Here is a 27,902-nt window from a genome sequence, read left to right as displayed (position 1 = left end):
TGCAGCTGTTGGCAGGCCCAGAGCTCCCAGTGAAAGTGTCACCCAGGGTGTGAAGGGGACTCCCACCCCTGGGTCATCTGAGGTGGTTTCTGGACCAGCACCCCTGGCAGGGAGGGGGTGGGGGGCAAACGAGAGCTGGAGGTTCCGCTCACTGAAGTTCGGTAAGCGCTGACCCAGGGCCCAGGAGAGGGGCTCAGACCTTTCCCGGGGGAGCCCTGGCAGGTTCCAAGACAGAGGGGGAAGCTGCATTCAGCCCTGCTCAGCCTCTCACCCCTAGTTCAGAGGTCAGCTTGCACATCCCCCCGCCCCCACATCCTCCGTGAAGGCGGAGCTCAGGGTCCTCAGCGGTGGCTGGTTTCCCTCCAACAGTGGAGCAGTCGGTGAGCCTTGAGGGGCCACGCTTCCCAGAGGGGCATATGGGCTTCCAGGCATCCCCACCTGTGAAGTAACTTTTGAAGGAGAATGTTGGGGGCTGCTTAAACCACTCCTGTGCCCCTGGGCCCCCTCCTGCTGCAGGCATGCGGGTGATAGGCCGGAACTGCACGGAGGACGGCTGGTCGGAGACGTTCCCTCATTATTTCGATGCCTGTGGGTTTGACGAGGAGTACAACGAGACCGGGGACCAGGTGAGTGTCTGCCCCGCCCGGAGGGGGGGCTGTGGGGGCAGGTGGGAGGGCCTTCCCACCAGAGGCCTGGGCTCTTGGTGGGGCCACAGGAGTCTCAGGTCCCTAGGCAGCATTTATGTATGTCCCTGGGTCCCCAAGCCATCCCCACGGAGGGCAGGACTCACATTCACTCGTTCTGGGCTGAGAAGCAGCTGGGTAGCTCCGTGAGCTCCTACAGCCCCCACCACGTGTCCCCCACCTCCCCGGCTGCTCCTCCCGGACACCCGGCCTTCCTGGCCCGGCAACCGGCAGGTGACTGCTGGGCCCAGCAGGGCTCCTCCTGGCCCCTGTCCCGGGCTAAGGCGGTGCCTGGGTTGGGTAGCGCTCCTGCATCCGGCCAGCGCCTGCAGGGCCTCTGATGGGTGCAGATGCTGTGCAGCGGGGAGGAGGCGGCGGCGGCGGCGGGCCCAGAGGTGGGCAGGCCCCGGGCGGGATTGGGCCCCACGAGCAGCCCTGCCTGTCCTGCGCCCACTCCAGGACTCCTACTACCTGTCGGTGAAGGCTCTGTACACGGCCGGCTACAGCACGTCCCTCGTGTCCCTCACCACGGCCATGGTCATCCTGTGTCGCTTCCGGTGAGACCTCCAGTAGTGTTCCAGGGAGCAGGGGTCGCCCCTGGCGGAGTCCCCTGGATGTCCGTCCTGGAGCTGCGCTGGGAGGCATTCCCCCTCCCCCCCTGCCCCCCAGGATAACAGATGGGAACCTTGACCCCGGAGAGGGCACCCAGCCCGTCCAGGGCAGGAGACCTCGGTGTCTCTCCCTGGTCTAGACAGAGAGGCCACTGGAGGGGGACGTCTGGCCCTAAGGTGTCCTGGGGCTAGGGGACAGGGGCCTGAGGCTGAGGGGGGTGGGAGGAAGGGGGCGGGTGGTCTGCGGTGGGGGGGGAGCCGCACTGACACACAGCCACGCAGGTGTCCCCGAGCGGACCCTGAGCGCGGGCTGCCATGCTGCGGGCTCGCCGCCTCAAGGCCTCTCCCCCTGCTGCCGCAGGAAGCTGCACTGCACGCGCAACTTCATCCACATGAACCTGTTCGTGTCCTTCATGCTGCGGGCCATCTCCGTCTTCATCAAGGACTGGGTCCTCTATGAGGAGCACGACAGCAGCCACTGCTTCATCTCCTCGGTGCGTGGGCCGCGCCCTGCCGGGACGTGCCTGCCGCCCGCGGGCTCCCTGCAGGTGGAGACGCGGGGCCCCGGGGTGGACGCAGAAACCCAGGGGTGATCAGGGCCCGACCAGGAGCCAGCGAGTCCCCTGGATGACACCCCTTCCTGTCCCTTGGCTTGGGGGTGCATGTGGCAGGGCCAGAGCAGTGGAAGGTCGGGCGGAAAGGCCGAGTCCCGCTTGGCTCAGACAGAGGGCTTGCCTGGCCCCCCGGTCACTTAACTGGCCCCTGAGCCCAGGGGCCGACGGGCTGGCCTCCTTTCCAGACCTCCGACGTGTGCAAGGGAGCAGAGAAGTCCGGATTGGAGGGGGCGGTGCAGAAAAGCCAGCCTGGGGCATGGGGCCTTGGCCTGGGAGGGCACACTGAGAGGAGGTCTCTATGAGATTCCTGGGGTGCAGGGGAATCCCCCATCCCCACCCCTGTCGTGGCTAAAGCCTTCGTCTTATCATGTGGGCTCCTGCAAGGACCTCGTTATCGCCTAGCTTGTGGGGGCGGGGAAGGGGGAGGGAGAGTGGGGAGAATGAGCCTCCGTGGGCAGCTCCAGTGTGGAAACAGGCTGCTGCCTTTTAAACTCCTAGAGTCTAAGAATCTCGAGTGTTTCAGACCCACGGGACTCGGGAGCCTGAGCCCACCAGAGCTGAAGGCCCTCAGGATTCTCCCTGGTCCTGCTGGGCTGGGTTTCAGGGCTCAGTGGGTGTGTGTGTGGGGGGGGACGTGGCTCACGCCCCCCGCCCCTCCCGTTCTCCGGGCAGGTGGAGTGCAAGGCCGTCATGGTTTTCTTTCACTACTGCGTCGTGTCCAACTACTTCTGGCTGTTCATCGAGGGCCTGTACCTCTTCACCCTGCTGGTGGAGACCTTCTTCCCCGAGAGGAGATACTTCTACTGGTACACCATTATTGGCTGGGGTAGGTCGCTGGCTGTGGCCAGGACAGGCTAAGGTCTCGTGGGCAGGTGTGGCCTTGGGGCCCCGTCAGGGTGCCAGGGCCGAGAGGGAGGCACTTCCCCGCCCCCGCAGAGGGCGCACACCTGCTGCGTGGACTCTCTCCCGCTCTTCCCGCCCCCAGGAAGCCCGCCACCCTCTGAGAGGGTGCGCCCAGGAGCCCTGTGAGGCAACACAGACCATGGTGCAGGGGAGACATGGACCCATAGGAGGCAGGGGATTAGGGACCGTGAGGGCCCCCAGCACTCCAGATTTGGGAGGGACACATGCCCGTGGATCAGAACCCACGTCCGGGTGGGGATGATGGCCACCGGGAGCCCCACGTCTGGGGGGAACACTGGGCCCGGGGGTGTTCCAGTTGTCACGGGACCCCTTGTCTTGCTCTCGCAGGGACCCCAACCCTGTGCGTGTCGGTGTGGGCCGTGCTGAGGCTCTACTTTGATGACACAGGGTGAGTGCGTGCCCCACTCCATGTTAACTGCCCCCCAGACAGGCCACCCCACACCGGGCCCAGGCTGCACCCCGAGCCCTGGGTGTCCACTGCACTGACCCCCCCCCCCCCCCCCCCCGCTTCCTGGGTGGAGCCATGCAGCCGCATCTCAGCCAGGAGGCCATGCAAACAAGCCGTTTCAGAGTCCTGCTCTACTCCCTGGCCCAGCGCTGAGTGCCTAGTCCTTTTGGGGAGCGGAGGGGAGGGGAGGAAGAAGGTTCAAGGGAAGGTGCCACCTGCCAAGAGTCCTAGATCTGAAGGGGAACGTGGCCCTTGAGGAGCCCTTTGGTGACCTGACTCTTGGGCTTCCACCCCGCGTTGACAGGGGAGCGGAGGGAAGGACGGGGCCCCGGAGAGCGCTCCTTCCCGCCGCCCCTCTGCAAGGACCAGAGATGTTGCCGGACAGGCGTCCTGTCCCCTGACAGGCGTCCTGTCCCCTGAGCATCGTCCCTCTTCCCTCCCACTGTCTTTCAGCTGCTGGGACATGAATGACAGCACAGCTCTGTGGTGGGTGATCAAAGGCCCCGTGGTCGGCTCCATCATGGTGAGTGTCCTCCGGACAAGGTCGGGGGGAGGTGGCGGCCTGGGCCAGGGGGCACGGCGGGAGAGGAAATAAAGAGGTCACTGCCTGCACCAGCCTCCTGCTTGTTCACGGTTGCATTGTATTCCTATGGGTGTCCATGTTAGTTAGCCCTCCAGATGATGCTGGCCTTTTATATCATCCCATTTTCCTCATCACAAAAGATCCGACCTGGGACAGTTCTGTGTATCATATTGAGCATGTGTGAATATTTATTTAGAGCAAATCCTTCAAAGGGGAATTGCTGGGTCGGTCAGTTGTCCACTGTGCTTGTGTTATCAGTCATTTGAATTTTTGCACAGTCTTGCAGGGGATAATGGTTGCTTGAGGCTTTGGGGTGCATTTCTCCACGTCACCAGTGCCACAGGGCATTTCCCCGGCATTGATTGGCAATTTGTTTATATTCCTGGTACTACCTTTTTATTGGCTGATTTTTTTGCTCACTTTTCCAGTCCAGTTGTCTTTCTCGCTGTTCGAAGGACAGTAACGCCGCGTTTGGTGTAGAGGCTGTGAGCGTATTGCAATGCGGCGTACCTCCGGCACTCAAGCCAGCGGCTTCCTCCCCACACCTTCCACCCCCTGTTTCCTGGTTAAGGAGGCCCTCCCGGATCTCAGACAGAAAGACACGCTTCGTCATTGTCTGGTCGCACTTGTTGATTGGGCTATTCCGTGCTTTCATCCAGCGCCAGTTTTACTTCCTTGATCTGAAATGATGCTTCATTTTATCTAATTTTATTTTTTTCCCCATGGGTGGATGCTCCACCCTCTCGATTCCTTCTGTGGGGTAGCTCCCCCTTTCTCCGTTATGCCGAAATGGCACTGTGTCATCAACACTCACTGTGTTCTGTTGGGTCCCAGATTTTCTGTTCCATGCTACAGCATTACAGCGTGTTTTCACATCTGGTGTGCCGATTTCCCCTTCTTTGTTCTTCTAGCCTTCAAAATCTTATTGCACGTTTTCTTTTTTATGTGGATTTCAAGTCCTTTGGCAAGTTGCAAATCAAAAGTCTGGTGGCGACTTTTGTAGGCCTTACACCGAATTTATAACCTAACTTGGAAGATATAGTCAGCAACCCTCCCCCCCCGCCCCCCCCCCCCCCCCCCCCCCCCCGCCCCAGCCCCTTGCTATCCACAGGTTTGCTTTCTAACTTTCTAGTTACCTATGGTCAACCTTGGTTTGGAGAAAAAAATCAAGTGAAAAATTCCAGAAATAGACAGTTCATAAGTCTTCATGTGGATGCCACTGTGAACGGCGTGATGAAAGCTCATACTGTCTGCCCCTGCCGTGCCCAGGCAGGAGCCCTCTCTCTGTCCCGAGGGTCCCTGCTGTGCAGGGCACTCGTGGGTGGGTCACTTCGCAGCCACCTTGGTTGTCACATTGATTATACTTTGAGGGAGAAGGACAGGCCACACTCACAGAACTTTCATCACAGTAGATTGTGACAACCGTTCTATTTATTATTAATCTCTAACAGTGCCTGATTTGTAAAGTAAACCTTATCGCAGATAGGGATGTACAGGAAAAGCAGCGTACGCTGGGGGCTTGGTACTCTCCGCTGTCTCAAGCGTCCTCTGGGGCCCTTGAAAAGTGTCCCTTGTGGAGACGGAGGGACGACTGTAACCGATTCTCTTAAAATAATGCGTCTTTCTCCCCGAGCACGTGGCGCAGACCTCCATGTATTCAGACTTGCTCACAGCTGTGCAGTTTTTGGTTGTGTTGTTCAGTTTACCTCCGAGGTAAGTCCAGCCAGTCTGTGCTTCCGCTGCGTCTGGGAACGGTTCTTTCACGGCCTGGTTTAGCAGGGTACTGCTGACGTTTAGGGAAGCTTGTAGTTTTCTATTTGTTTTTTCTCGGTCGCTTTTAAAAGCACTCTTATTCGCTCTCATCTTTTTTCAGCTGTTTCTCATGGATTTTCTGGGTAGAAAACTACATCATCCTTAAAGGAAACTAGTTTTTTTCTCTTTCTTTCTAATATTTACACCATTGATGCCTTGGCTTTGTTGAGGATGACGTTGGCTGTGGTTTTGGGAAGTCACTGTTTAATAAATGAGGAAAGTTTCTGGTCCTGGTTTATCTCCACGTGCAGTTTTTTAAAGTCAGGGCTAGATGTCGAATTGTATCGAACGTGTTTTGGAGACATTTGCGGAAGTCGTTTTTCCTTTAGTGATGGACGTTTCTAGTATTTCGGTTTTTCTTCGTCGTGAACAATGGCACAGTGGACGTGTTTGTGCCTACCTTTGCGCACGCATGGGTGTGTCTTTAGAATTCACCTGCAGGCGTGGAATTTCTGGGACGCAGGCTGTGCCCATCTAACATTTCCGTGGGTGTCCAGGGGCTCCCGCTCACCGGGTGCGACAGTGCTCATTTCCGTGTCTCTGCTGATGCAATGACTGCCCAGCTGCCTGCCGATCTTTGAGGGACGACCGTAGCCTATTGCTTTCATCGGTTACAGTAGCAAGTGTTAGTAGTTCTTTATTTCATTTTTTTGTATTTCTGGCACAAAACCTTTATGGTGATAATCCGTTTGTTCATTTGGGGCACCGCTAAACTCTCCATGTTCATATTTTGCTTATAGTTTTTGCATTGCTCTTCATATGTTCTCTGGTTTTAGGTGTATACCTGTGAGTGTGTGTGTGTGAGTGTGTATGTTTTGGAGCAGTGTTTCGTTAGCCTCATAGGTAACTTGGGAGTTCTTCTTATTTGCTTTTAAACAGTGGAGCAGCTTGTGAGTCGCGTCTTCCTCGGAGGGATTCTGGAACTGCCCTGTAAAGTGGTCTGGGCCTGGCGCCTCCTCCTGTATACACAGTCGATTCCTTTTTAAGTTTCTTTGGAGGTCATTGCTCTCTTCAGGTTTTCCCCATCTTCCAGATTTGCTTTTGTTACCGTACATTTCCCCATTTTGTTTGATTCCTTCTTATGATTTAAAATATTCCATGCATCTGTTGTTTTAGCTTCCTTTTTTTTTGTTCTGTTTCATTACACTTTTTTTCCTTTTGGATGGATACACACAGGCAGTTAGCCGCACTTACTGAGCTAAACCCCAGGTACTGACCAGACCCAGGGCAGGCCGGGACAGACAGGACCGACAGAGCCCTGCCTCCACATCGCAGCCTGCTTTCTAATTCTCCTCGCAGCTCTGCGAACACAGACAGACAAAACAAGGCCTAAAATTGAAAATTTTTTTACTGATCAAGTCTACCTTTTTTTTAAAGATTTTATTTATTTAATTTTAGAGAGGGAAGGAAAGGAGAAAGAGAGAGAGAGAGAAACATGAATGTGCGGTTGCAGGGGGCCGTGGCCTGCAACCCAGGCATGTGCCCTGACTGGGAATCGAACCTGCAACACTTTGGTTCTCAGCCTGCGTTCAATCCACTGAGCTATGCCAGCCATGGCTCAAGTCTACCTTTAAAAAAATTTTTTTACAGTGAGTTTTTATCTTTATTAATTTCCTTATTGTAGAAGTTAAATTTGTGTACTCTTTCCCTAGCTTTTTATTTGAACGCTTAATTATTTTATCTTCGGCATTTATTATTTTAATAGGCAGGTGTGAGGCCCCCATGTTTTTCTCAGGGTGCTGCTGCGAAGGCGGTGGCATCTGGAAGATGTCGCTCTGCGGTCCTCTCCCGGCGCCAGTTCCTGTTTATCTGTCCACCTCCCGCCTCCCCTCTCGCCCTGCCCTCCGCTTGGCACTGGCTCAGGGAGCTCGGCCCCTGATCTTTATCTGGAGGCAAATGCTGCCGTTGCTACTCCCAGGCAGGCCTTTAATTAATCATGTGCGTGGGTGTCCTTTCCAGTTCCCCGGATTCAGTGACTGTGAACTTGGAGTTCCTCCAGAGGGCGGCTCTCACCTCTGCAATTGCCTCTTCTATGTCTGTTTGGCACTGGACTGGTTCCATCACCCCGACCCTAGTTGCTCTTTCTCTTCCAGAAATCACTCACCTTTTCTGGCTCGCCCGTGGTGATCTTTCCCGTTTCTCAGTACGCCTGCGGGATTCTTTTTCTTCTGTCTCTCTGGCATTGCGACCCCACGAACACGTGTTCTCATAGCGCCATCTTGGGTCATGAGTCTGGATGGGATCTCGACTGGATGGGGGAGGGTCCTGCCGGGGCATTCACGGCCGGTGCAGGGGCAGGGGTGTGGATAGCCTTTGCTCGGAATCATTTCCATCTGCTTTTTCTTGGCTCCTCAGGTGAACTTTGGGCTCTTCGTTGGCATCATCTTCATCCTGGTGCAGAAACTTCAGTCTCCAGACATGGGAGGCAATGAGTCCAGCATCTACTTGTAAGTACCACTGTGTGTATACCATAGTCACTCCCAACAGCTGTGAGGGCCCTGCTCTCAGGAGGCCGCAGGCGGAGAGGCCTGGGCTGTGCTGACAGGGTCACCCGGCACGGGCGTTTGCAAGATTTCTTTCTGATAAAAGTGCCTTTAAGATCAAGTCACCCACCTATCCTCAGCCAGCCCAGGAGCTCCCAGTCCACATGGTGATTGCATGGAAGGGAAGAAAGAGAAGGGAAGAGACTGGCAGGTGTCATGTCACCCTAAGAAACTCAAGATGGAAATTGCCAGATTCCTAGGGTAGGTAGGGTCTGGTTGTTTAGAAGCCAGGTTTCCTCCGGGGATCTTGGCACTTTGGGAGGCTCACAAACGCCCCCGGGTGCCTGGGGCTCCTGTCCCAGCCTCGCCTGTGCACACTGCTACGGCCGCCCCTGGCGAGCCACGTGGGCGTTCTCGCTGGCCTCGGTGTTGGAAGGGGGCATTCTTTTTCTTCCCCTCCCCCCAGGACAGCTCTGCTTGTGGGCCCGATCCTCTTCCTAGGACTCCCTCTTCCCTGAGCAGAGGAACATCCGAGTTGTTTGGGATTGATGAGGTTCGCAGGCAACCTCTTACCACTGAGTGTAGGGTTTTCTTCACTTCCACTGCCATTTGGCTTCTTTCCTACGAGTGTTTCTGCCATCACGTCCCCCACAGCTTACCCTGCTTTCTCTGCCCCATCCCAGTCCAGCCCCCCACCCGTTCTGAGCCAGCCTGAGTGCGTTTCATCTGACCCCTCTTGCTTCGTGGTCAGAAGCACGGCCGAGCTAGGTGTGTGGGTGGCAGGGGTGGGGGAGGGGTGCTGCAGGGGCACTTCCGATGCTGGGGTGGAAGGTCAGTCCCTGTGGTCGGCTGGAGGGGCCAGATGGGCACGGAGAATCTGGGGGCAGTCTCTGGGGTCTGTCTGTGGCCAGGATATAAGCCCCATGCGTTGCTTCCTTGGTTTTTAAAGAAGAGAGCAGGTTGGACGGAGCTGAGGTATTCCCAATGCATTAGCGGGGGGCTTTGTCCTGCCTTCATCAGAGACCCCAGTGTGGGGCTCAGAACTCTGATAGCTGCCTAGTGGATAAGTAGGGCAGCAGAAGGTTCTTTTGGAGAGAGAGAGAGAAGGAGGGGAGAGAGGGAGAGAGAGAGAGAGGGAAAGAAGGGAGGGAACGGCTCAGAGAACCACGCCAGATCCTTCCCTGTGACTCCGACTCCTCGGGGCTTCCTGGGGTCTGTGTGTTCAGCCCAGGCCGCCCCTTGTGGAAGCCCTCCCCCTGGGGCTGGGGGTCAGCCCACGGCCTGGTTGGGTAAGCGTTGTTTGTTCTGCATGGAGGATGATTCCATTCCATTGGGAAAGAGTCACCCACCCACACGCTTTCTTTTGTTATCCATGTACTGTTTTTTCATTTTTTGCAAGTTTCTACCAACTCCTGCTCATATGTGTATGTTATGTAGTCAGAACATGTGCATGCATACTAAGTCAGGGCCTGTTCTCTGCCACCAGCTAATTGCCCTAGAGAGGTGACTCCTGCCTTCATCACAGGGCCCCGCAGCACAGGGCCCCACTGCTCTCCTCACCACCCTGTCCAGCGTCAGTAATACATCCTGTGTCTGGCCCCAGGTCCTCCTCTTGAGGGTCCATTGGCCCCCCGAGAGCAGTTACCTTGGATGTGTGAGCCAGCGTGGGGCCAAGTCGGCCTCATCTCTCCTTTGAGCTTGGCAGCCTTGGTCCCCGCTCCCTGTTTGGTGGTAGGGTCTGTCTCTCCTTCTGGGGTCCTGGGACCTCTTCTCTGGGGTGTCTCCCAGCTTGCCCGCACTCAGCCGCAGCCTAAATAGGGACAGCCTGCTTGTTGGAGCCAGGACACACGCCACCAGCCCAGCCAGCCTGCCCCAGGCAGTGAGGACCGGCAGGGCTGATGGGAGAGGAGTCTGGGGCCAGGGTTTCTAGGTTATCACTGACTTGGAGCTATAGAGTGCTGTGGGGCCTTCCTAGTTCATAGCAAGAAGCACTGTGACTCACACGTGGTCTGCACAGGCCTACTCGTGAGACACCGTGGGGTGGGTCCAGACCACCGCCGTGAAATGAAGAATGCAGTACAGTGAGTCACGCAAACTTTCTGGTTTCCCAGTGCATACAGAAGTTATGTTTATACTCTGCTGGAGCCTATCAAAGGTGCAATGGTATTATGTCTAAAAAACCAATGTAGATATCTTAATTTAAAAAATGTTTTCTTGCTCAAACATGCTAAGTATCACCTGAGCCGTCTGCAAGTCCTACCTGTTTTGCTGGCAGGGGCCTTGCCCCCGCACTGAGGGTGCTGACCGATTAGGGCCGTGGCTGCTGAAGGTCAGGGTGGCTGTGGCAGCTTCTCAAAGCGGGACAGTTTTCTGTATGAGTGATTTCTCCGTAGCATGATACTATCTGACAGCCCTTTACCCACAGCAGAACTTCTTTCAAAATCGGCGGCGATCCTTTCGAATCTTGCCGCTGCTTTTCCTACTAAGTTTATGTGATATTCTAAGTTCTTTGTTGTCGTTTCAACAATCTTCATGGCTTCTCCACCAGAAACAGAGTCACCTCAGGAAACCACTCTCTTTGCTCATCGAGAGGAGCAGCTCCTCATTCACTCAAGCGTCATCATAAGATTGTGGAAATTTGGTCCCGTCTTCAGGCTCTACTTCTGATTCTGGTTCTCCTGCTGTTCCCACCGCATCTGCGGTGACTGCAGTTACTCCTTCTACTGAAGTCGTAACTCCTCAGAGTCATCCAGGAGGGGTGGAATCAACTTCTTCCAAACTCCTGTTGATGTTGATATTTTGACCTCTTTCCGTGAAATGTCAACGTTCTTAATGTCATCTAGAATGGTGAATCTTTTCCAGAAAGTTTTCTATTCATTTTTGCCCAGATCCATGAAGGGCCCACCGTGTATGACAGCTACAGCTTTATGAAATTGATTTCTTAAATAATGGGACTTGAAAGCCAAAATCACTCCTTGATCCCTGGGCTGCAGAACGGATGCTGCATTAATAGGCATGAAAGCCACATTCATCTCATTGCACATCTCCGTCAGAGCCCTGGGGGGCCGGGTCCGTTGTCAGCGAGCTGTAGTATTTTGAGAGGAATCTTTTCTGAGCAGCTGGTCTCAACGGCGGCCTTAAACTACTCAGTAAACCGTGTTGCAGTCCAGTGTGCTGTCGTCCAGGCTTCGTTTCTCCCTTTATAGAACACAGGCAGAGTAGACTTAGCAGAATCCTTTAGACGTAATTCTGAAAACTGTAGAATTTTCGGGATGGTAAATGAGCGTGGCCTCAACCGAAAGTGACCAGCTGCATTAGCCCCTCACGGGAGAGTCAGCCTGTCCTTTGCGGCTTTGAAGCCGGGCACTGACGTCCCCTCCCCCTCTGGGAGAGTCCTGGGTGACGTCTACACTGTAAGGCTGTTCCTTCTACAAAGAAACTCTGTGGTCGAGTGTAGCCGCCTTCAGGAGTCCTCTGAGCTGGACCTTCTGGGTAACTTGCTGCAGCTTCTCCATCAGCACTGGCTGCTTCACCTGGCACTTGGATGTGACAGAGGTGGCTTCTTTCCTTAAACCTCACGAACCAGCCTCTCTTAGCTTCAGACTTTTTTATGCAGCTTCCTCACCTCTCAGCCTTCATGGAATTGAGGAGAGTGGGGGCCTTGCTGTGTGTTAGGTTTTGGCTTCGGGGAACTGGCCGGTTTGATCTTCTCCCCAGACCAACAGAACTCTGCCTGTGTCAGCAATAAGGCTGTTTCACTTTCTCATCATCCGTGCGTTCACTGGAGTAGCACTTCTCATTTCATTCAAGAACTTTTCCATTGCATTCACGGTTTTGCTAGGTTTCAGCCTGTCTCAGCTCTCAACGTCTTACTCATGTCTAGCTTCCTCATGCCGAGCTTTTGATTTAAAGTGAGAGACGTGTGACTCCTCCTTCCACTTGAACACTTAGAGGCCTCTGGAGGGTCATTGATTGGCCAGATTCCGACATCGTGGTGTCTCGGGGAGCAGGGAGGCCCGAGGAGAGGGAGGGAGGGAGACTGGGGAAGGGGCAGCTGCTGGAGCAGTCAGAACACACGCAGCATCTGTCAGGGTCTCTGTCCTACATGGGCGTGGTGCGTGGTGCCCCAAAACAACTGCCACAGCAACAGCAAAGGTCACCGATCGCAGAGCACCATAACAAATGTGATAATAATGACAAGTGCGAAATAATTGCAAGATTTACCAAAATGTGACAGAGACCCGAAATGAGCAAATTCTGCTGGAAACATGGTACCAATAGACTTGCTCGACACAGGGTTGCTACAGGTTTTCAATTTGTAAAGAAAGAAAAATACACAATCAGCAAAGTGCAATGAAACCAGGAATGCCTGTGCATTTAAGCACGGATGTTTTGAGAACCAGATAGTTGGTTTGCTTCTATCATGTAAAACAGTCTCCTCCTAATCTCAGCAAATCCTTTTTATAGAGAAAGTGAAGCATGCACTCATCCCAAGCCCCGAAGATTAAACACTCGATGGATGTGTTCTGCAAACCAGGGGTGAGGGACACAGGACCAGGGGCTAGCTTGATCCAATTAAATTCAGTGACGTGTTTGCATGTTTCCAGGGTCAAGGAGACCCTGATGGGACAGTGAGGGGCCACCAAAGAAACAGTGAGGGGCCATCAAAGGGACAGGGACGCTAAGAACTCAGAGCGTTGAGACACACCTGCATCTCAGTCCGTGCCCACTGAATGCTCACAAGCACCCAGAGACCCTGGCGGGACAGGTGTGCAAGATGTGTGTACGCCCAGTATGCCCACTGCCTCTCAGCCGAGGGAACTCGGGTATCGGTGTCGAAGTGCAGTGGACCCAGCAGGAAGGAGCGCAGGCAGGCACAGCTGCCCCGCAGGCAGGCACAGCTGCCCTCCAAGCTTGGCTGCACCAGCATTCCTGTCCTCCGGGCGTTTCCAGGAGAGAAGGGGGTGCTAAGCGAGTATATAAATAGTTTCCTAGGAGAAGAGGCCCCAGTGGTTCCGGCCTTGTATAAAGCTGCCCACTGGAGGGCGCTAAGCTGAGCAGTGTCTGCCGTGGGGGAGGGGAGGCTCCGGGGGGACTGGAAAGGGCAGCGCACAGTGGGAGAGGATTTTAGGGCTGCGCCCGAGTCCCCTTGGGCCACCAGAGTTGTGTGTTGGGCTGAGAAGCCCTTTCAGAGCCACCAACAGCTTTTCGGTTTTTTCCTCTGTTTCCAGAACAAATTTAAGCCTGGGAGTCCCCAAGAAAGCCCGAGAGGACCCCCTGCCTGTGCCCTCAGACCAGCATTCACTCCCTTTCCTGTAGGTTGGTTCCAGCTGCTCAGGTGATAAGGGTTTGCCCTCCGCAGGTGGAGGCCAGGTGGCACGAGGACCTGTCGGGGGCTGGGTGGTGGCACTGCGCCCCCACACTCTCTCACCTGGCATTCCCGGTAGAGAAAGAGTCCCTGGGGTCAGGACTCGGGCAGGGAGTGTGGGCGTGTGCTCAGACTCGACTCGGTCCCGGGCAGGGGCTAGGGCTCAGCCCAGGACTGGGGCCAGGGGTAGCCTGCCTTTTCCTGGGGACCGAAGTTCGCCTCTGCTAGAAGCCAACTGGCTCAGAGGGGGGTCGGGCCCTGTAGGAGCAGGCTTCCTTCCCAGGGGTCTTCCCACTGCATGGTGGGCACTGGAAGCTGATGTGGGGGAGGGAAACCCCATCCATATCCCCCTCAGGGACCCCACAGAGGGGGTCTCCGGGATCCCCAGGGTGAAGGAAGAAGAGGACAGACACTGACCGTGGCGCCATAGCTGGCTCAGTGGGGCTGTAAAGTACCCACTGTTGGAAGGACTACATTCACCTCTGAGGACAGGCTTTTCCCTGGCTAGGCGGACATACAGCCGCACAGAGCTGGCTCCTCCTCGGGGGATCGGGGGTGGGGGAACAGGCGGGGGGCATGAGGGGTGCTCCCAGATCTGCTGCGCCGGGCTTCTGCCTGGGGCATCAGTGTGGGGTGGGGTGCCTCCCTGGGCCTGGGCTGAGTGCTGGGGGCTCACAGCATCTTAGCGTCAGGAGGGACCCTAGGGGGAATGCTCAGCTCGGACCACAGCATTCTGTGGGTCTGTCATGTCCAGTGCTGGACTGACCACCAGGACCAGGGTGAACAGACAGCAGTGCTGCCCACGGAGGTCTCCCTGCAGGGGTCTCTGTCCTGCCCCCTGCCCAGGGTTTCCTGGGGCCCCAGCCAGGCAGCCTTGCTCACGGCATGCACCAAAGCCTTCGTGGAGCTTGGCCTGAGACCACAGCAGGCGCCCAAGAACCCAGGTTATAGGTGGGAGACCTGGAAATGGCTTTGACCTTCCTGCAGACAAACAGGAAAGCATTGGCAGGACTGGGCCTGGGAGCCAGGGCTCCCCGACTTCCTGCTGCAGGGTCTCCCCTCTGATTCTGGCTGACGCCGCTGCCCGAGCCGCCCCCACCCAGCACCCTTGTCTGAGTTTCTGGTCCTCCCTTGGACCCCAGTCAGAAGGGAGCTCACTAGCCAGCCTGGGTGTATCTCTTCCTCTTGATTAACTTGCTTCGCCGCCTTCTGCCGGTTGTGGCCACTCTCCAGAGAAGCTGACGTCTCTTTCTTTCTCACGCCTGTCTCTGGCTTTGCTGCTGCTCCCTGGCGTTTCTCTTCGGTGGGTTTTGTTTTGTACGGAGTCACGGGAGATCTGGGGGAAGGGTGGCGTTTGGGAAGAAGAGCCCTTACCTTCATCCCTAGGTCCCCCCTCACCTTCTCCCGAGAGCCCCCCACCCCCGAGGCACTAGGTCCCCCCTCCTTTTTTCTCCCCCGACCCCAGTCCCCACCAGAGGCACACATCCTTACCAGACGCTGGCGTCCCAGCTAACTTGCCACTAAATGGCCTTGAGTGCACTTTGAAGAAATCAGAGGAGTCTATTTTTACTGCACCCAGGGGCTGGGAAGGGCAGGGACAATTTGGGAGCTCCAGGCAGAGCGATCTCAAAGGGCTTTCGAGTTCTGGGGGAGGGTTCAAGTCCAGTGTGGAGGAGGTGACGTCCGAGGGTCGGGCTCTCAGGCTCCTGGACAACTGCTTTCCGGGCTTCACGTAGGCCGAGGTTGAGGGACCCGGCCGCTGACGGCAGGAGAGAATAGCCCACCCTTCAATCTGGGCAAGGTCGAGAACGAATGTGGAGACCAGGGGCGTCCACTCCTGAATACCCAGTGAAGCTCTTCTAATTACGCACTCACATGTGCTTGTAATTGAAAGAAAACATGCATCTGTGTGGCCGTCTGTCTCTCTGTGTGTATCCGAAACGGACCTTCGGCCTTCATCGAGGGCAGAAGAAACTCCTCGAACACACAACTTTCTCCCAGTGGCGCGTCTCGAGCTTTGACTTGCGTGTGGACCACTAGGGGGTCTTGTTAAGGTGCAGGTTCTGAGCCAGCAGGCCTGAGGTGGCCCCGAGAGTCCGAGAAACTGTCAGGTGGTGCCGATGCTGCCGGTTTGGGGGCCCCCCTCTGGGCAGCAGAGCACCGTGTCCCACGCCCGTCATCTATAACATGGGCCAGCATCGTCCACTGCAGTGCTGTGGGATTTGAAAGATGCAGGTATTTTTTTTTAAAGAACTATTCTTTAATTTTTATTTTTAAAAAGATTTTATTTATCTTTAGTGCTCATTTTGGCAGCAGATATACTAAGGATTTTATTTAGTTTTATAGGGGGAGGGGAGAGAGAAAGAGAGGGAGAGAAACATCAATGTGTGATTGCCTCTCGAGCGCCCCCTACTGGGGACCTGCCCCGCACCCCAGGCATGTGCCCTGACTGGGAATCGAACTGGCAACCCTTTGGTTCGCAGTCTGGCACTCAATCCACTGAGCCACACCAGCAGGGCTGAAAGATGCTGTTTCTTAAATGAGCACCATAGACCTCACTGAGGCCCAGAGGCTGGGCGGACCTCAGCTTACTCCGTCTTTGAAATGTGCGGTTCAAATGTTTGCCCCGTCAAAAAGGCACGTGTCCCCTGATGCCAAGGACCTTCAGGCTTGCTCTGGAAGAGCAGGAGTCACAGATAACAAATCCATGAGCCTTTCACGTACTTCTGTGCTCCTTCCTATCAGATCCCCCTCGGGCCAGTCAGGTCACCGGCAGGTTCCAGGACCGCGGCGCCTCCTGGGGCCCGAAGAGGGTTTGTGAGGCCGGCAGGTCCGCTGCAGTCTGAGGAGGTGACACTGCCGTGCTGGCCAGGGAAGGACAAGAAGTGCCGGAGGTTTCTGCCGTCCCAGGCTCAGGCGGGCAGAGAAGGGCTAGAAGCGATGGAAATGAGGCCCCTCGGAGCATGTGCGAGCTCTGGGCCTCCCCCAGTGGCAAGTCCAGCTAGACTGGCACCCTGGGCTGCTTGTTTCTGCAGGCAGAGGGACAGTGCCCGACAGATGCCCCTCAGCCTTCAGTCCCTGCCCGCTGGAGCCTCTCAGGAGGTCTAGCCTACCCGGGCTGTGTGCTAGAACTCTCAGCAGCGACAGAAATGCCCGAGATCACTGCCGTCCCACGTGGGACCCACTAGCCACCTGTAGCTATTGAGTCCTTGCAGTGTGGCCAGGGCCAGTGAGGAAGTACTTTTTAACTTGGTTTAGTTTTAACTCAAATAGCAGCGGATGGGCAGTGGCTGTCATACCGGATCGTTCAGGTCTAGACTAAAGCTGGTTCTGTCCAGGCCACCTCTGTGCCCCCTGTGTGTCAGCATCAAGGTGCCTGGGGGCTCAGACAGAGGAAGGTTCGGGCGGAAGAACAGAGGTGTAGTCAGGGGGACCAGTGTCTGTGGAGTCGGGCTTTGTAATCCAGCCCACAAGTAGCTGGGCGCCAAAAGGTCCATGGTCTGCGAGTCCAGTTGCCTGGCTCTTGGGTGACGTCCAGCAAGGCCACACTCTGAGCCTAGAGCTGACTCTGGAGACGGCTTCTGGCTCGGAGACCCAGCCCCGGCCCCACCTTCCGAATGCACGCGCCCCCTCCAACACCCCCATTTCCCCTCCGTGATCCCAGGGTGAGTGCTCATGTGTGCATGTCTGTGCACAGATGTGTACACATGTGGGCGTGCATTTCCATGTCCAGAGCTGACCTTGTCTTGGCCCTCGGCTTGCTCGTGCTCCATGTCACCGCCCGGTCCTCTCTCCACACCCTCGGCTTCTCTGCCCTCCCCGCGATCCGTGTGGCTCTGAGTCCCACCTCAGTTTCCTCATTGCCCGATGCCCCCGCTGACGGAAGTGCTGATCTTGTCACACCCAGCAGCTGCGTGCAGAAATGCTACTGCAAGCCAGAGCGGGCTCAGCAGCACTCTTGCAAGATGTCAGAACTGTCCGCCATCACTCTGTAAGTGTGCGTGGCTGTGGCCCGTGTCTCGGCGGTGGGGGGAGGGGGCGCATGCTGCCACCGCCTCCTGGAGCCCGCCTGCCTGCCGCTGGGCTGGCGGAGAGCAGAGGGCAGCCCGTGCCTCCAGCCCCGAGCCGCATTTTGGCTGTTGCATGCTGACGTCTGTGTGTCTTGTGAGTTCTCTGCAATCTCACGGCGGGGGGCGGGAAGGAGGTTGAGGGGACGCAAATGCAGCCACTGAGGGAGCTGCTGGGGCTGCCTGGCACCAAGGAAGGGCCCAGAAGCCTCGGCCACTGCTACCTGGATGTGTGGCCTTTCCCCGATGTCCTGCTTCTCTGGGCTCCGGTCTTTGGAACTGCCAGGTTCTTTCTGCTAGTCTTAGTGCTTGAGTTCATATGGCCCAGCCCCCGCACAGGACAGGGACCCCCATCGCAGTGGGCCTCACTCACACTTCATGTGCGCGGTTGCTGTTCCCTCTCTGAGCCCCCACCACGGCCGTAGGAGGTGGGTGCATGTATTGCCCCCATTTTACAGATGTGAAAACTGAAGCCTAGAGAGGTGAAGTAGCTCACTCCGGGTCACATAACTGGCAGGGTGAGGCTTGAACCCAGGGCACCCCGCCCCTGGCGCCAGGCTGACTTTGAGGGGAGCACCTGCCTCCTTTGGACATCCCTGTAAGTGGGGAGCCTGTTTTCACTGGATGGATCTGACTGTTGGAAGCTTTCCTTGGCATTTTCTAGGACTTCTCTGCCATGCATGCTTCCCCGGGGCATGGACTACAGGCGCCAAGGCCCGTGTCCCTGTCAGATCCCACAGGGATTCTGCGACTGTCCTCAAACAGGCGTCCTGAGGCTCACTCACACCCCATGCCTGCCTTTCTGGGCCTCTGGTCAGCTCTGGACTGTGGAGGTCCCAGGACTCTGGCCCTGGTCACCTCCTCTTCTACCTCCACTTCCCCATCTGCCGAAGGGGTCGCTGGGCCGCCCTGGACCCCTGGCAGAAATCCCTGACTGCTCCAGGCGGATGCAGGGCTGCCGGGAAGGCAGGTGCTGTCCCGGCCAGGCCTTGCAGCACAGGCTGCCCACGAGCAGGGGGAGAGGGGGCGGGCTTCCTCCTTCCGGGCAGGAGCCCTTGTCCACAGGAAAGTCTTCCCTCCCTTTTTTTCCATGTCTCCTCCCCTCCTTCTCTTTCTTCCTCTTCCCCCTCCCTTCTGCCTTTCCTCTGAGAAGCCAAGGGCCTCACTCTGACTACGCAAGTTTGCTTCTGAGATCTGGATCCAACAGAGCATTCTCCCCCAGAAAAGCTGGGATGGGAAAGAGGGAGGGGGACATGGTGTAACCCCCCAAGTCAAACGGCGGCCCCCACGCCCAGCTGTCCACCCCGTGGGCCAAGGGTGCAGGGAGACGGGGAGGCCGAACCTGCCACCCACCCCCGACTCAGAGGGTGCGGAGGGCCGACAGCACCTCCCAGGCAGGCCTCCTCTTTGAGGAGATTCGGGGGAGCCAATATGCTGGGGTGGTTAGAGAGGGGGTCCCACGCTTGGGAACCCTCTGGGAGCCCCCTTCACAGAGCAGGACCCACAAGGTCATGCACTGCATACTCTCGAGGTCTTACGTGACCCCTTGGCCCCACCCCTCAGAACAGAGCCCCTCCCACTGGGTCAGGGAGCCAGCAGCAGGCAAAGGACCCACAGAAGAGCTGGCTTTGAGGGCCAGAGGTCCTTCTGGCCCTTTACTTTCTGCCCACCCCCTCCCCATGCAGACAGACCGGTTTCTCTCCCTTTGCCTCCGGCTCCTTCTGCTTTGGGTGGGAATCATCCATGCCCACGGTCACTAAGTCCTTCCTAGGATCCTGCCCGAGTCTCTCCTGGGGTCCACTCACCGTGCCCCCACCCCACCACCCTGTGGTCAGCATCGCCCTGTCGCTCTCCAGGAGTGTCCCTGGCCAGCCCCAGACTCAGAAACACGACCGTCTCTGCGGCCCCTGGGGGCTGCCCATTCGGGCCCACGGAGCTTCCCTGGGCAGCAGGACGGCGCTGGCTCTGCTCGGGACCCATCACGTCGTCGCTCGAGCCTCCCGAACCCCCACCCTGTGTTTTGCCATGACTTCACTTTTCCACTGGGGGTGTCTCTGTCATCACATCCTTACATGTGCACGCTTAGTGGGTCCACAGGACACTGACATGGCCTAGAGGGACAGGGGCCCTGCAGACTGGGGGATGTCCCCCCAGAACCTCCCATACAGCTCTGGAGCCCAGCTGTGCTGGCCACCACCCTCCTGGGCCCCATGACCTTGGGGAGAACCCTGAGGGGGGGCGTCCGTAGACAGGGCCCCACCTCCAAGGGACAGGAAAGGGTGGGGGCTGGGGTTCTCTGCCCTCCACGGCTCCGGCCCGAGCGCGGGCGGCCCCCGGAGCAGCTGTCTCGCTCTCTCCCGACAGACGGCTGGCCCGGTCCACGCTGCTGCTCATCCCACTGTTCGGGATCCACTACACGGTGTTCGCCTTCTCGCCGGAGAACGTCAGCAAGAGGGAGAGGCTGGTGTTCGAGCTGGGGCTGGGCTCCTTCCAGGTACGCATGCGGCGGGGGCAGGGCTCACGGGGGTCCACGGCCCTGGCCCTGGCCTGCTGGTGGTTCTAGAAAGTCCCTTAACCTAAACTGGGCCTCCGTGTTCCCATCTCTGAAATGGGAGTTCTGGCCCAGAAAGGACCTGGGGAGTCCTTTCTGCTGGCTGCGCTTCTGTGAGCAGACGCACTGCCGTCCGTCTTCCAGTGACTGCGCCGGGGCACCCCGAGCCAGGCCGCTCTTGGCGATCGGGACGGTGGCCCCCACCCCTCAGCGGCAGCTCCGGGTGTGGGTGGACTGCCCCCAGAGACCTCTGTGCCCATGTCCCAGCTCCTGGCTCCAGATCCTATACCCTGTGAATGCCGGAGGTCTGTCTCGCCCAAGTCAGGGCCCCCCGGCCAGGACCTGGCCACAGAGTGCCGAGCCAGGTCTCACCTGGTGGACGAGCCTGTGGACGTGCACAGAAGTGACCCATGGAGGGAGAGAGTGGCGGACCAGGGGCCCCACGCGTGAACGTAGGCAGGTTGTAAGCAAGTGAGCGAAGGAGAGCTGGTGAGACAGTCCACAGTGAGAAACGGCCATTTGGGAGCACGAGGGGGCTGTGCACGCAGGGCTGGCTCCCTTGAGTGCCCCCAGGAGACAGCGGCTGTCCCTTGCCCAACGGCTCCAACATGTATTTGACCTTGACGGCCAGGAAGTTCCTCTCTGTGTCTGACTGGAGTCTCTCCCCTCCCCCAATTTTACTTCTTAATTTGGCACGGCTGCAAGTTGTAAAGACAACGCCCCGGCCTGGGACTCAGAGCCCGGGTTTCTGTCTCAGCGCTAAGAATCTGAATGCAGAGAATATGCGTGAAGAACGTAGTAGGGCAGCAGAACACCTACTCTGTGTCAAGCACTTACTCCCGTGGCGTGGGGGGTGCTGTGCGCCTGGCCTAGGGTGAGGTGGGGACAGCACAGGTCTGTGTCATCCTGGAGGGCTGTGCCCGCAGGAGACCTGCAGGCGGGTTGGGAGCCCAGAGCACGTCCTGGGGCATTCGGGGGAGGCCTCTTGTAGGAAGACAGGTAGAGCCGGCCTCTGGGAATGGGCAGGATTTGACCCAGGAAACTCGGGCTCTGAGGCCAGGCGTGTCAGCGGGAGGGGGCTGTCACCAGCCACTGGCTCCCTGGCTGTGGAGCAGAGCTCGTCCCACTTGGCCCCACGTTCCTGGTCGGCAGCTGCCCCCCAGTCCAAGGGATTGTATTTTCCTGCTTCCCGGTGTGGCTCTCCCCTCCTGCCGCCTGCCCCACACCTGGTGTGGACGGCCCCTTGCTCACATGCTCAGTGTTTTTGCTCTCTCTCCCCAGGGCTTCGTGGTGGCCGTCCTCTACTGCTTTCTGAACGGGGAGGTAAGACCCCAGCCCTCCGGCTTCCACGCAGTGGGGGTGGGGCTCCTGGGGAGCACTTGGGGGTGCAGCTTACCGGCCACACAGGGCTTATAATCCAGACCAGGGCTCTGCCACACTCCCGGGCCCTGCGGGAAGAGGGTGGCATGGTGCCAGGGTCCCCTGACAGCCCCCACCCAGTGCCAGAACCCCTCCCACTTGGCCCGCTGTACAGCCGAGGCCTAGTCTCTGCAGCTGAGCCCTCCCTCCCCCGCCCCGCAGAGGCCTCCTCGGTGGAGAGCAGACCCACCTGGAGGGCTTTCGCCACAAGACGTGCCCCAGTAACGAAGAAGTGGGAGTGAGGAAGAGTGGGGCATGGCAAACAGGGTCCCTGGTGCAGCAGGCAGCGACGGGGAGAGCTGCCCCAAGTTCAATGCTGCTCCTGGCAGGCGGCTTGCCTGCACACTTATCCCCTATAGAGAGGGGACTATGGGGACTCCGCTGGGGCCACGGGGAGAGGCCTGGAACCTCCTAGCAATGTTCCATGTCCAGTGCTATGCTCTTGAGGGCTCAGATCTTACCTGCTGGGGTGCCGCTTTCGAGTAGAGCCCAGCGCTGACGCTGAGGTGCCCAGATGGGGCTGGGTTGGTGGGATGGCTTTGGGCCATGGACAGGAGTCGTGGCGGCATGGGACCCCAGCCAGCTTCTCCACTGTTGCATCTAAGAAAGGAGAAGACTGGGCCCCGGGGTCGCTAAGACACCCGCAGGAAGGTCAGATGAGGACAGAGGAGCAGAGGCAGGACAGGAGGGAGCAAGCAGAGGGAGTACGGGCTCGTCCAGGGCCTGCCCTGCACGGCGGAGCTGGAACCAGATGGCGGGTGCTGGCACCACTGCCGGTTGTCCAGGCCGTGCACCGCACACGGGTGCCGAACTGAGGGGCGCACCGAGGCTGAAACGGGGTACACCCTGCGCACACGGTGCTAAGAGCAAGTGGGGGCTTGTTCACTAGAGGGGTGTGTTGTCTAGTGGTTCTCACCTCTGATTGCACCCTGGCATCCCTGAGAGGCCGTGAAACACCTGCAGGCCTGCCCCTGAGATCCTGATGTGCGTGTGACGGGGCTGGTCTGAGCGTCTGCCTCTTCAAAGCTCTCCGGGTGAGCCTTGTGCGCAGCCCGCCTCTGATGACCAGCTCGAGCAGCGCTCCCTGCCCCAATCTGTCTGCCCCTGGGGCCAGCTCTTAAACCTTCCCTGGAGGCCCCATGGGCTCGTCTCTGACCATGGACACGAGAGTCCAGGACCCCAGGAAGCCATCAGCGGGCCCGGCTCCGACAGTGACGTGGGCAAGGGGCTGCAGTCAGCTCCTCAGAGGTGCTCCTTTCCCACTGGGGGCCCGGGGCGCCGCTGGAGGTGGCAGGGAGACGGGTGGATGAGGTCAGACAGGGCGTCCCCACCCCTGGAGGTGACCCCCGCGTTGGTCCCTGCAGGTGCAGGCGGAGATCAAGCGTAAGTGGCGGAGCTGGAAGGTGAATCGCTACTTCGCCGTGGACTTCAAGCACCGGCACCCATCCCTGGCCAGCAGTGGGGTGAACGGGGGCACCCAGCTCTCCATCCTGAGCAAGAGCAGCTCCCAGATCCGCATGTCCGGCCTCCCAACTGACAACCTGGCCACCTGAGCACCCCCCTGCCCTCCTCGCCTCCACTCACAGGCTGGGGCTGCAGGCGGGCGCCGGCCACGCATGCTGTGCCTCTTCTCTCCCTTCGGGCAGGCCCGGGGCTGGAAGCGGGGCTCCCTGAGGGGGGAGAAGGATGCAGGTGCAGATGGGTATGTCCCCCCTCTTCCCGTTGGGGCGCTGGCCCCACCCACCATGGGCCCCTGGGCCCTGACCCCAGACATGTAAATACTCCTCAAATCTGGAAAAGTCATCCCATCTTCATCCCGTCGTCCACCAGTGTCCCTCTCACCTTGGTCTGGTTCCAGTGCCCCCTACCCCGTCGCCACCAGCCCCAGCGACCACCTGGCCCGTGGTGAGGCTGAAGATCTTGCTCTGGGGGTGCAGGTGGGGCCTGCTGGACAGACTCTTGACTGTGTGACTCTCCGTGTGGACCCCCCCCAGCCTGCCCTTTCCCCCCCGGGCCCTTCCCAGGCCTGGCCCAGCCTCGGGGGCCAGCAGAGGTGCCACGTGGGCGGCCAGAGCATCCTTCCCTGCACACCGGCCGTGAAGGTCTCCCGTGTGTGGTGTCCGGGTGCCCAGCTCCTGGGTGTCAGGCCAGTGGGGCAGCTTTAGGCCCCTTCCCCTCTGAGGCTGCAGTGTGAGGGGGCGCTAAAGGTCAGGGAAAGTTCTGGTGCTTTTCATTTGGCCCGAGGGAAATTGCCGAGCTGGAAATGTGGATATGACCGGGAAGGATGCAGAAGGACCTGTGGAAGAAGACCGTCACCATCTCCATTACTGTCCCCCCGGCTCACGGAGGGCGGGGTTCGTCTGGTAGCCACTCTCTTGCCCCTCCTGCCCCAGGCATCAGCTGTAGAAGGTGAGAGGAGCCTCAGAGAAACTGCCCCCCCCAGCCACGCCTTCCCCGTAGAATCCCTGAGCCCTCCCACCCTCACTTTCCTTTAAGTCAAAGCCATGATTGGGATGAGCCAGACACCTTCCAGTGATGTCAGTGAATCCTTACACCTCCATGGGCCCAAGTCCAGGGCCCAGGGCCCCTCCCCACCCCCAGCGCCACTCCCATGCACAATGAGGAGCCCCGGCCACCAGCTCCTTCCGAGACCTCTGCAAAGACCACCCTCTCTGTGCACTCTTGGAATCACCACGGGAGGACAAGGAGGTGTCAGAGGTGTCTCAGATGCTGAAGGGAAGCCACGCCCACCAGGCCTGTTAGCAGAAGAGCAGGCACCCCAGTGCCTGTCCGGGCTCCCCACGGCCAGCCTGAGAATAAAACAGGCCAGAGCCCGGTTCCGGGAGGTGGAGGAAAGTGCCGGAGTGCCATGTCCCGTGGGTGGGGCCGGCTTCGTGTCATCGGCTTTTGGTGTTCCCGTTCTGTTTGTCTGTGAACTTGTTTCGTGATCACGTTGGGGGAGGGGAATGTTGCTTTGCCTGGTTTTAGAAAGAGGAAGGGGGTGGGGGCTGGTGGGGCCGCTCACTTCTGGAGCGGCCTGCAGGGCGACTGGAGAGGGCTTCGCTGCGCGGTTTAGAGAACTGTGGACCCTGGGTCTGTGGCGAGGCCGGAGCAGGAAGGGAGCTGCCTGCTGTTGCCCGGGCAGCCTGCGGCTGAGGCTGGCCAGTGGTGTGCCGCAGTCCTTCCATCTGGCACCAGGCCCCGTGAGACCTGTGTGTTACTCAAGTGGGTGTCCCCGGTCACCTTGCACTTGGGGCCCCGCTGAGGGGCCTGGTCTGCTTGGCAGGGGCCACGGGCTGGGATTCGGAGATGGAGGATCTGCCCCTGTCGGCCTCAGACCAGGAGACTGCGGACAGAGCAGTCCTTGTCTGGGTGGGCCCCAGTTTCCCCGCTGCCAAGGGGAGGGGCCCTCGGATGCTTCTGCGGGTTCTGCATGCCCGCCACTCTCCAGTTCGAGTCTGAGGCGGGGAAAGGGTGTGTGCCATTGTGTGTATCGCCCAAGGTTTTGATGTGTATGTTTGCATGTGTGTATGTGGGGGGGGGCACTGTTTATTCTTGGAAGTGGAACGCCTGTCTCTTTTATTTGGACTCCACACTGGACACTGGGGGGCCGGAGGGAAAGGTCAGGCCCGGGACCACTGGCTGGGTGCTCCGGCATGGTGTGGGCAGGGACCCCAGGGCGCCGAGACTGGGCGGGCAGTGGTCACATCCAGATGCCGGGAGCAGCCCTGACTATGGGCCTTATTTCCACACCCTCGCCGCCCTCAGCGGGTCTGCCACACTGCGGAAGGCGAGGCTTGGACTTTTTGTGCAGAGACCGTCACAAAACAGCAGAAACGCAAATCCCTGAACCCCACGTGCTGCCCGTCTGAGCCCTGGGCCCGGGTCCTCGCAGAGGCTCCAGGTTCCCGCTGGTTTGTCAGTTTGCTCTTCTCTCTGAACCGACGCCCGCCAGGCTCGCAAGCAGCGGTACCTGCCGCGCTCTCCATGCCCCGGGCAGGGCAGCGGCCTCCGGAGGCACAGGCAGCAGGAGGCCGGCATGAAGTCTGGGTGAACCCTCCCCTCTCTGATCCCTTGTTTCCAAGTCTGTGACACGGGCAGCGAGACTGGATGGTTTGTGCGGCCCGGGGCACCCCGGGGGCTCTGTCTAAACACCAGTTGCCCGCTGGGGACAGGCCCTGGGCAAGGATGCGGTCGTTGCCTGGTCCTGAGAGGGTGGGAAAGCACACTGAGGGAGGGGCGGCCGAGGGCCCGGGGCGGGGGAGGCCGGAGAGGAGTACAGGTTCCGACTGCATGACTCTAGAAGGTCATTATCACAAGGGAAGTTGCATTTCTTCCATGCGACCCCATAGGAGAGAGTGTGCCCGGGGAAGGCTGAATTCTCCTTGGGAGGAGGAAGTCTCTCATGCTCCGTCTTGGGTGTCTCAGCACGGCAGTGTCGGGAATGTCCCCAGCCTTGGGGGAGGTGGCACTCCAGGTGAGGGGTGCTGAGGCTGTCAGGGAGCCCAGGAGGGGTCAGAGTGTGAGGTTTGGGGGGTTCAGTGGCTCTGGTGGCCCCTGGCACTGTGGACTTCATGACTGTCCCACGTCTGAGGCCAGGCCACATTCTCTGTCTCAGCGACCCTCCTTGACACACTTGGGGGTCTGCAGTGATTCCTGCTCCAGTCCCCCCACGGCCGGCACTGGTGACTCCGGGGACTGAGCCCAAGTTGCTGGGGCCAGGCCCAAGGCTTGCCCTATGCCTGAGTCCAGCATCTCCTGCCGAGAGCGCTGGCTCTCCTCCTCCTTCTGACCCCTTCCCTTCCTGAAGGAAAGCGGAAGAGGCTTTCTTTGTTATTCTGGGGGTCCCCCTGACCCCCTCACGGCCACTCCAGAGGGAAAGCAGGGAGTGCTCTGTCACCGTCAATTCCTGCTTGAGCCTAGTGACCACGGAGACCTCCGGGGGGCCCCTGAGCGGGGAGCGGAGGGCCTGGGTTTCTCCCAGCTTTGCAGCTGACCTGTTTGACCTTGACTCGTTCCCCATGTATCTTTGGGGAGACTCCAAGCACTAGAGCGGGGAGGAACTTGAGATCTGCAGGTCAGACCTCCCCACTGGGCTGACGAAGAAACACCGGCGGGCCTGGCCTGGTGCCTGCTGCCGTGCTGGGACCCAGTGCGCTTTGCAGATGTGAGGACAGGGGCCCGCCCACAGGTGCCCAGTCCCGCATAGGAGCCCAAGCGAGACCCTCAGAAAAGCTTCTGTAAACATGGTCAGCCTTGTGCAGCTTGCGAGGGGCTCTGGCTACACAGGTTGTTAGTGTATTCCAGAGGACAGGAGAGGCAGCGGAGCCACTGTGATGTCGGGGGACTGCCCGCTGCCCTGGGCCTCAGCCCTCGCCCTGTGTGCCAGGGCGGAACTCTCGGGGCCTCTGCTTCCTAATCCGACAAATGGGAGGACGTGATTGGAGTTCGGTCCTGTGGGACAGGGATGGGGTTGAAGTGAGATGCCCTGTGGGCGAGTGGGCTTTGGTCACCACACCGGGGTGGGCTGGTGATCGGGGTGAAGACCCCACAGGGTACCCTGTGCTATTCGCCAACAGCTTGGCACCCTCCTAAATGAAGCTTTGTCCCATCTGTAAAAACCACCAGCACCGGAGGGAAGGTGGAGGCCAGGCCTCCTCCGACAGACACAGGATTGCAGCTTTGTCTCCGTCTGCTGACTCAGTCTGTTCTTGGGGTTGGGATAAGGAGGCTTCCGTGTGGGTAATGCCAGCGTTTCCCTGCCACTTCCACGGAAATCCTTTAAAGCTTGGGGACGTCCCTGCAGTGGGCTGAGCGCCCAGTCCTTCTCCTCTCCTTGAACTTGAGTCCTGGGACGTGTCTGTGCTTAGCCTTGCGTGTCTTGTCCTGTGTCCGTCTTCTGTAGCTCCGCCTCCATGAGGGCTGGGGCGGGGCAAGCCCTGGCGTTCCAGACGTGGCCCCCGGGGTCCCTCGGGGCAGAGGGGCAGCCCGGGTTTCCTCTCCCACGGCCAAGACCAGCCACACAGACCTCCTGCTCCCGCCGCCGCCGCCATTAATGCTGTGCGCACAACCTTGTCTGGGACTTTACGGGCGTCACACTGCTGTAGACGACTCAATAAACGTCTTATCATTTTTCCTGGTGGCTGTCACTTGGCACAAGTGGAGGGCAGGGAGGAGAGGAGGTGGACGGGGCAGAAGTCTCATGTCCTGGGTCCTGTGGCCCTTCAGATTCCAAAGCAGAGGCCTGAGAACGGGCCCGAGTGAGCTGAGAGCGAACTTGGAAAAGTCAAGTCCTGGCCTCCAGGGGACCTGCAAGGCTCATGCAGCGTGAGTGGGATC

General features: G+C 58.7%; 1 protein-coding gene across 5 annotated transcripts in view; it reads left to right on the top strand.

Moving 5' to 3' along the window:
- The window catches only part of ADCYAP1R1 (ADCYAP receptor type I), a 48,733-nt gene extending 21,034 nt beyond the window's left edge, over positions 1-27,699 (top strand). For 2 of the 5 annotated variants that reach the window (XM_028525618.2, XM_036010443.1), the window contains exons 7-17: positions 517-626; positions 1,143-1,240; positions 1,656-1,788; positions 2,581-2,734; positions 3,160-3,220; positions 3,734-3,803; positions 8,031-8,122; positions 17,434-17,517; positions 19,958-20,087; positions 21,426-21,467; positions 22,928-27,699. In XM_028525618.2, coding sequence (XP_028381419.1) covers positions 517-626; positions 1,143-1,240; positions 1,656-1,788; positions 2,581-2,734; positions 3,160-3,220; positions 3,734-3,803; positions 8,031-8,122; positions 17,434-17,517; positions 19,958-20,087; positions 21,426-21,467; positions 22,928-23,116 — 1,163 coding nt within the window. In that variant the 3' untranslated portion in view covers positions 23,117-27,699. Of the gene's footprint in view, positions 1-516; positions 627-1,142; positions 1,241-1,655; positions 1,789-2,580; positions 2,735-3,159; positions 3,221-3,733; positions 3,804-8,030; positions 8,123-13,389; positions 13,474-17,433; positions 17,518-19,957; positions 20,088-21,425; positions 21,468-22,927 lie in introns of all 5 variants that reach the window. The other 3 variants (XM_028525620.2, XM_036010442.1, XM_028525621.2) reach the window with 3 other exon arrangements.
- Positions 27,700-27,902: the final 203 nt, after the last annotated feature.

This window comes from Phyllostomus discolor, chromosome 10 (genome assembly GCF_004126475.2).
Source record: "Phyllostomus discolor isolate MPI-MPIP mPhyDis1 chromosome 10, mPhyDis1.pri.v3, whole genome shotgun sequence".
NCBI classification, from domain to species: domain Eukaryota; kingdom Metazoa; phylum Chordata; class Mammalia; order Chiroptera; family Phyllostomidae; genus Phyllostomus; species Phyllostomus discolor.
This window is presented reverse-complemented; position numbering and strand designations above follow the sequence as displayed.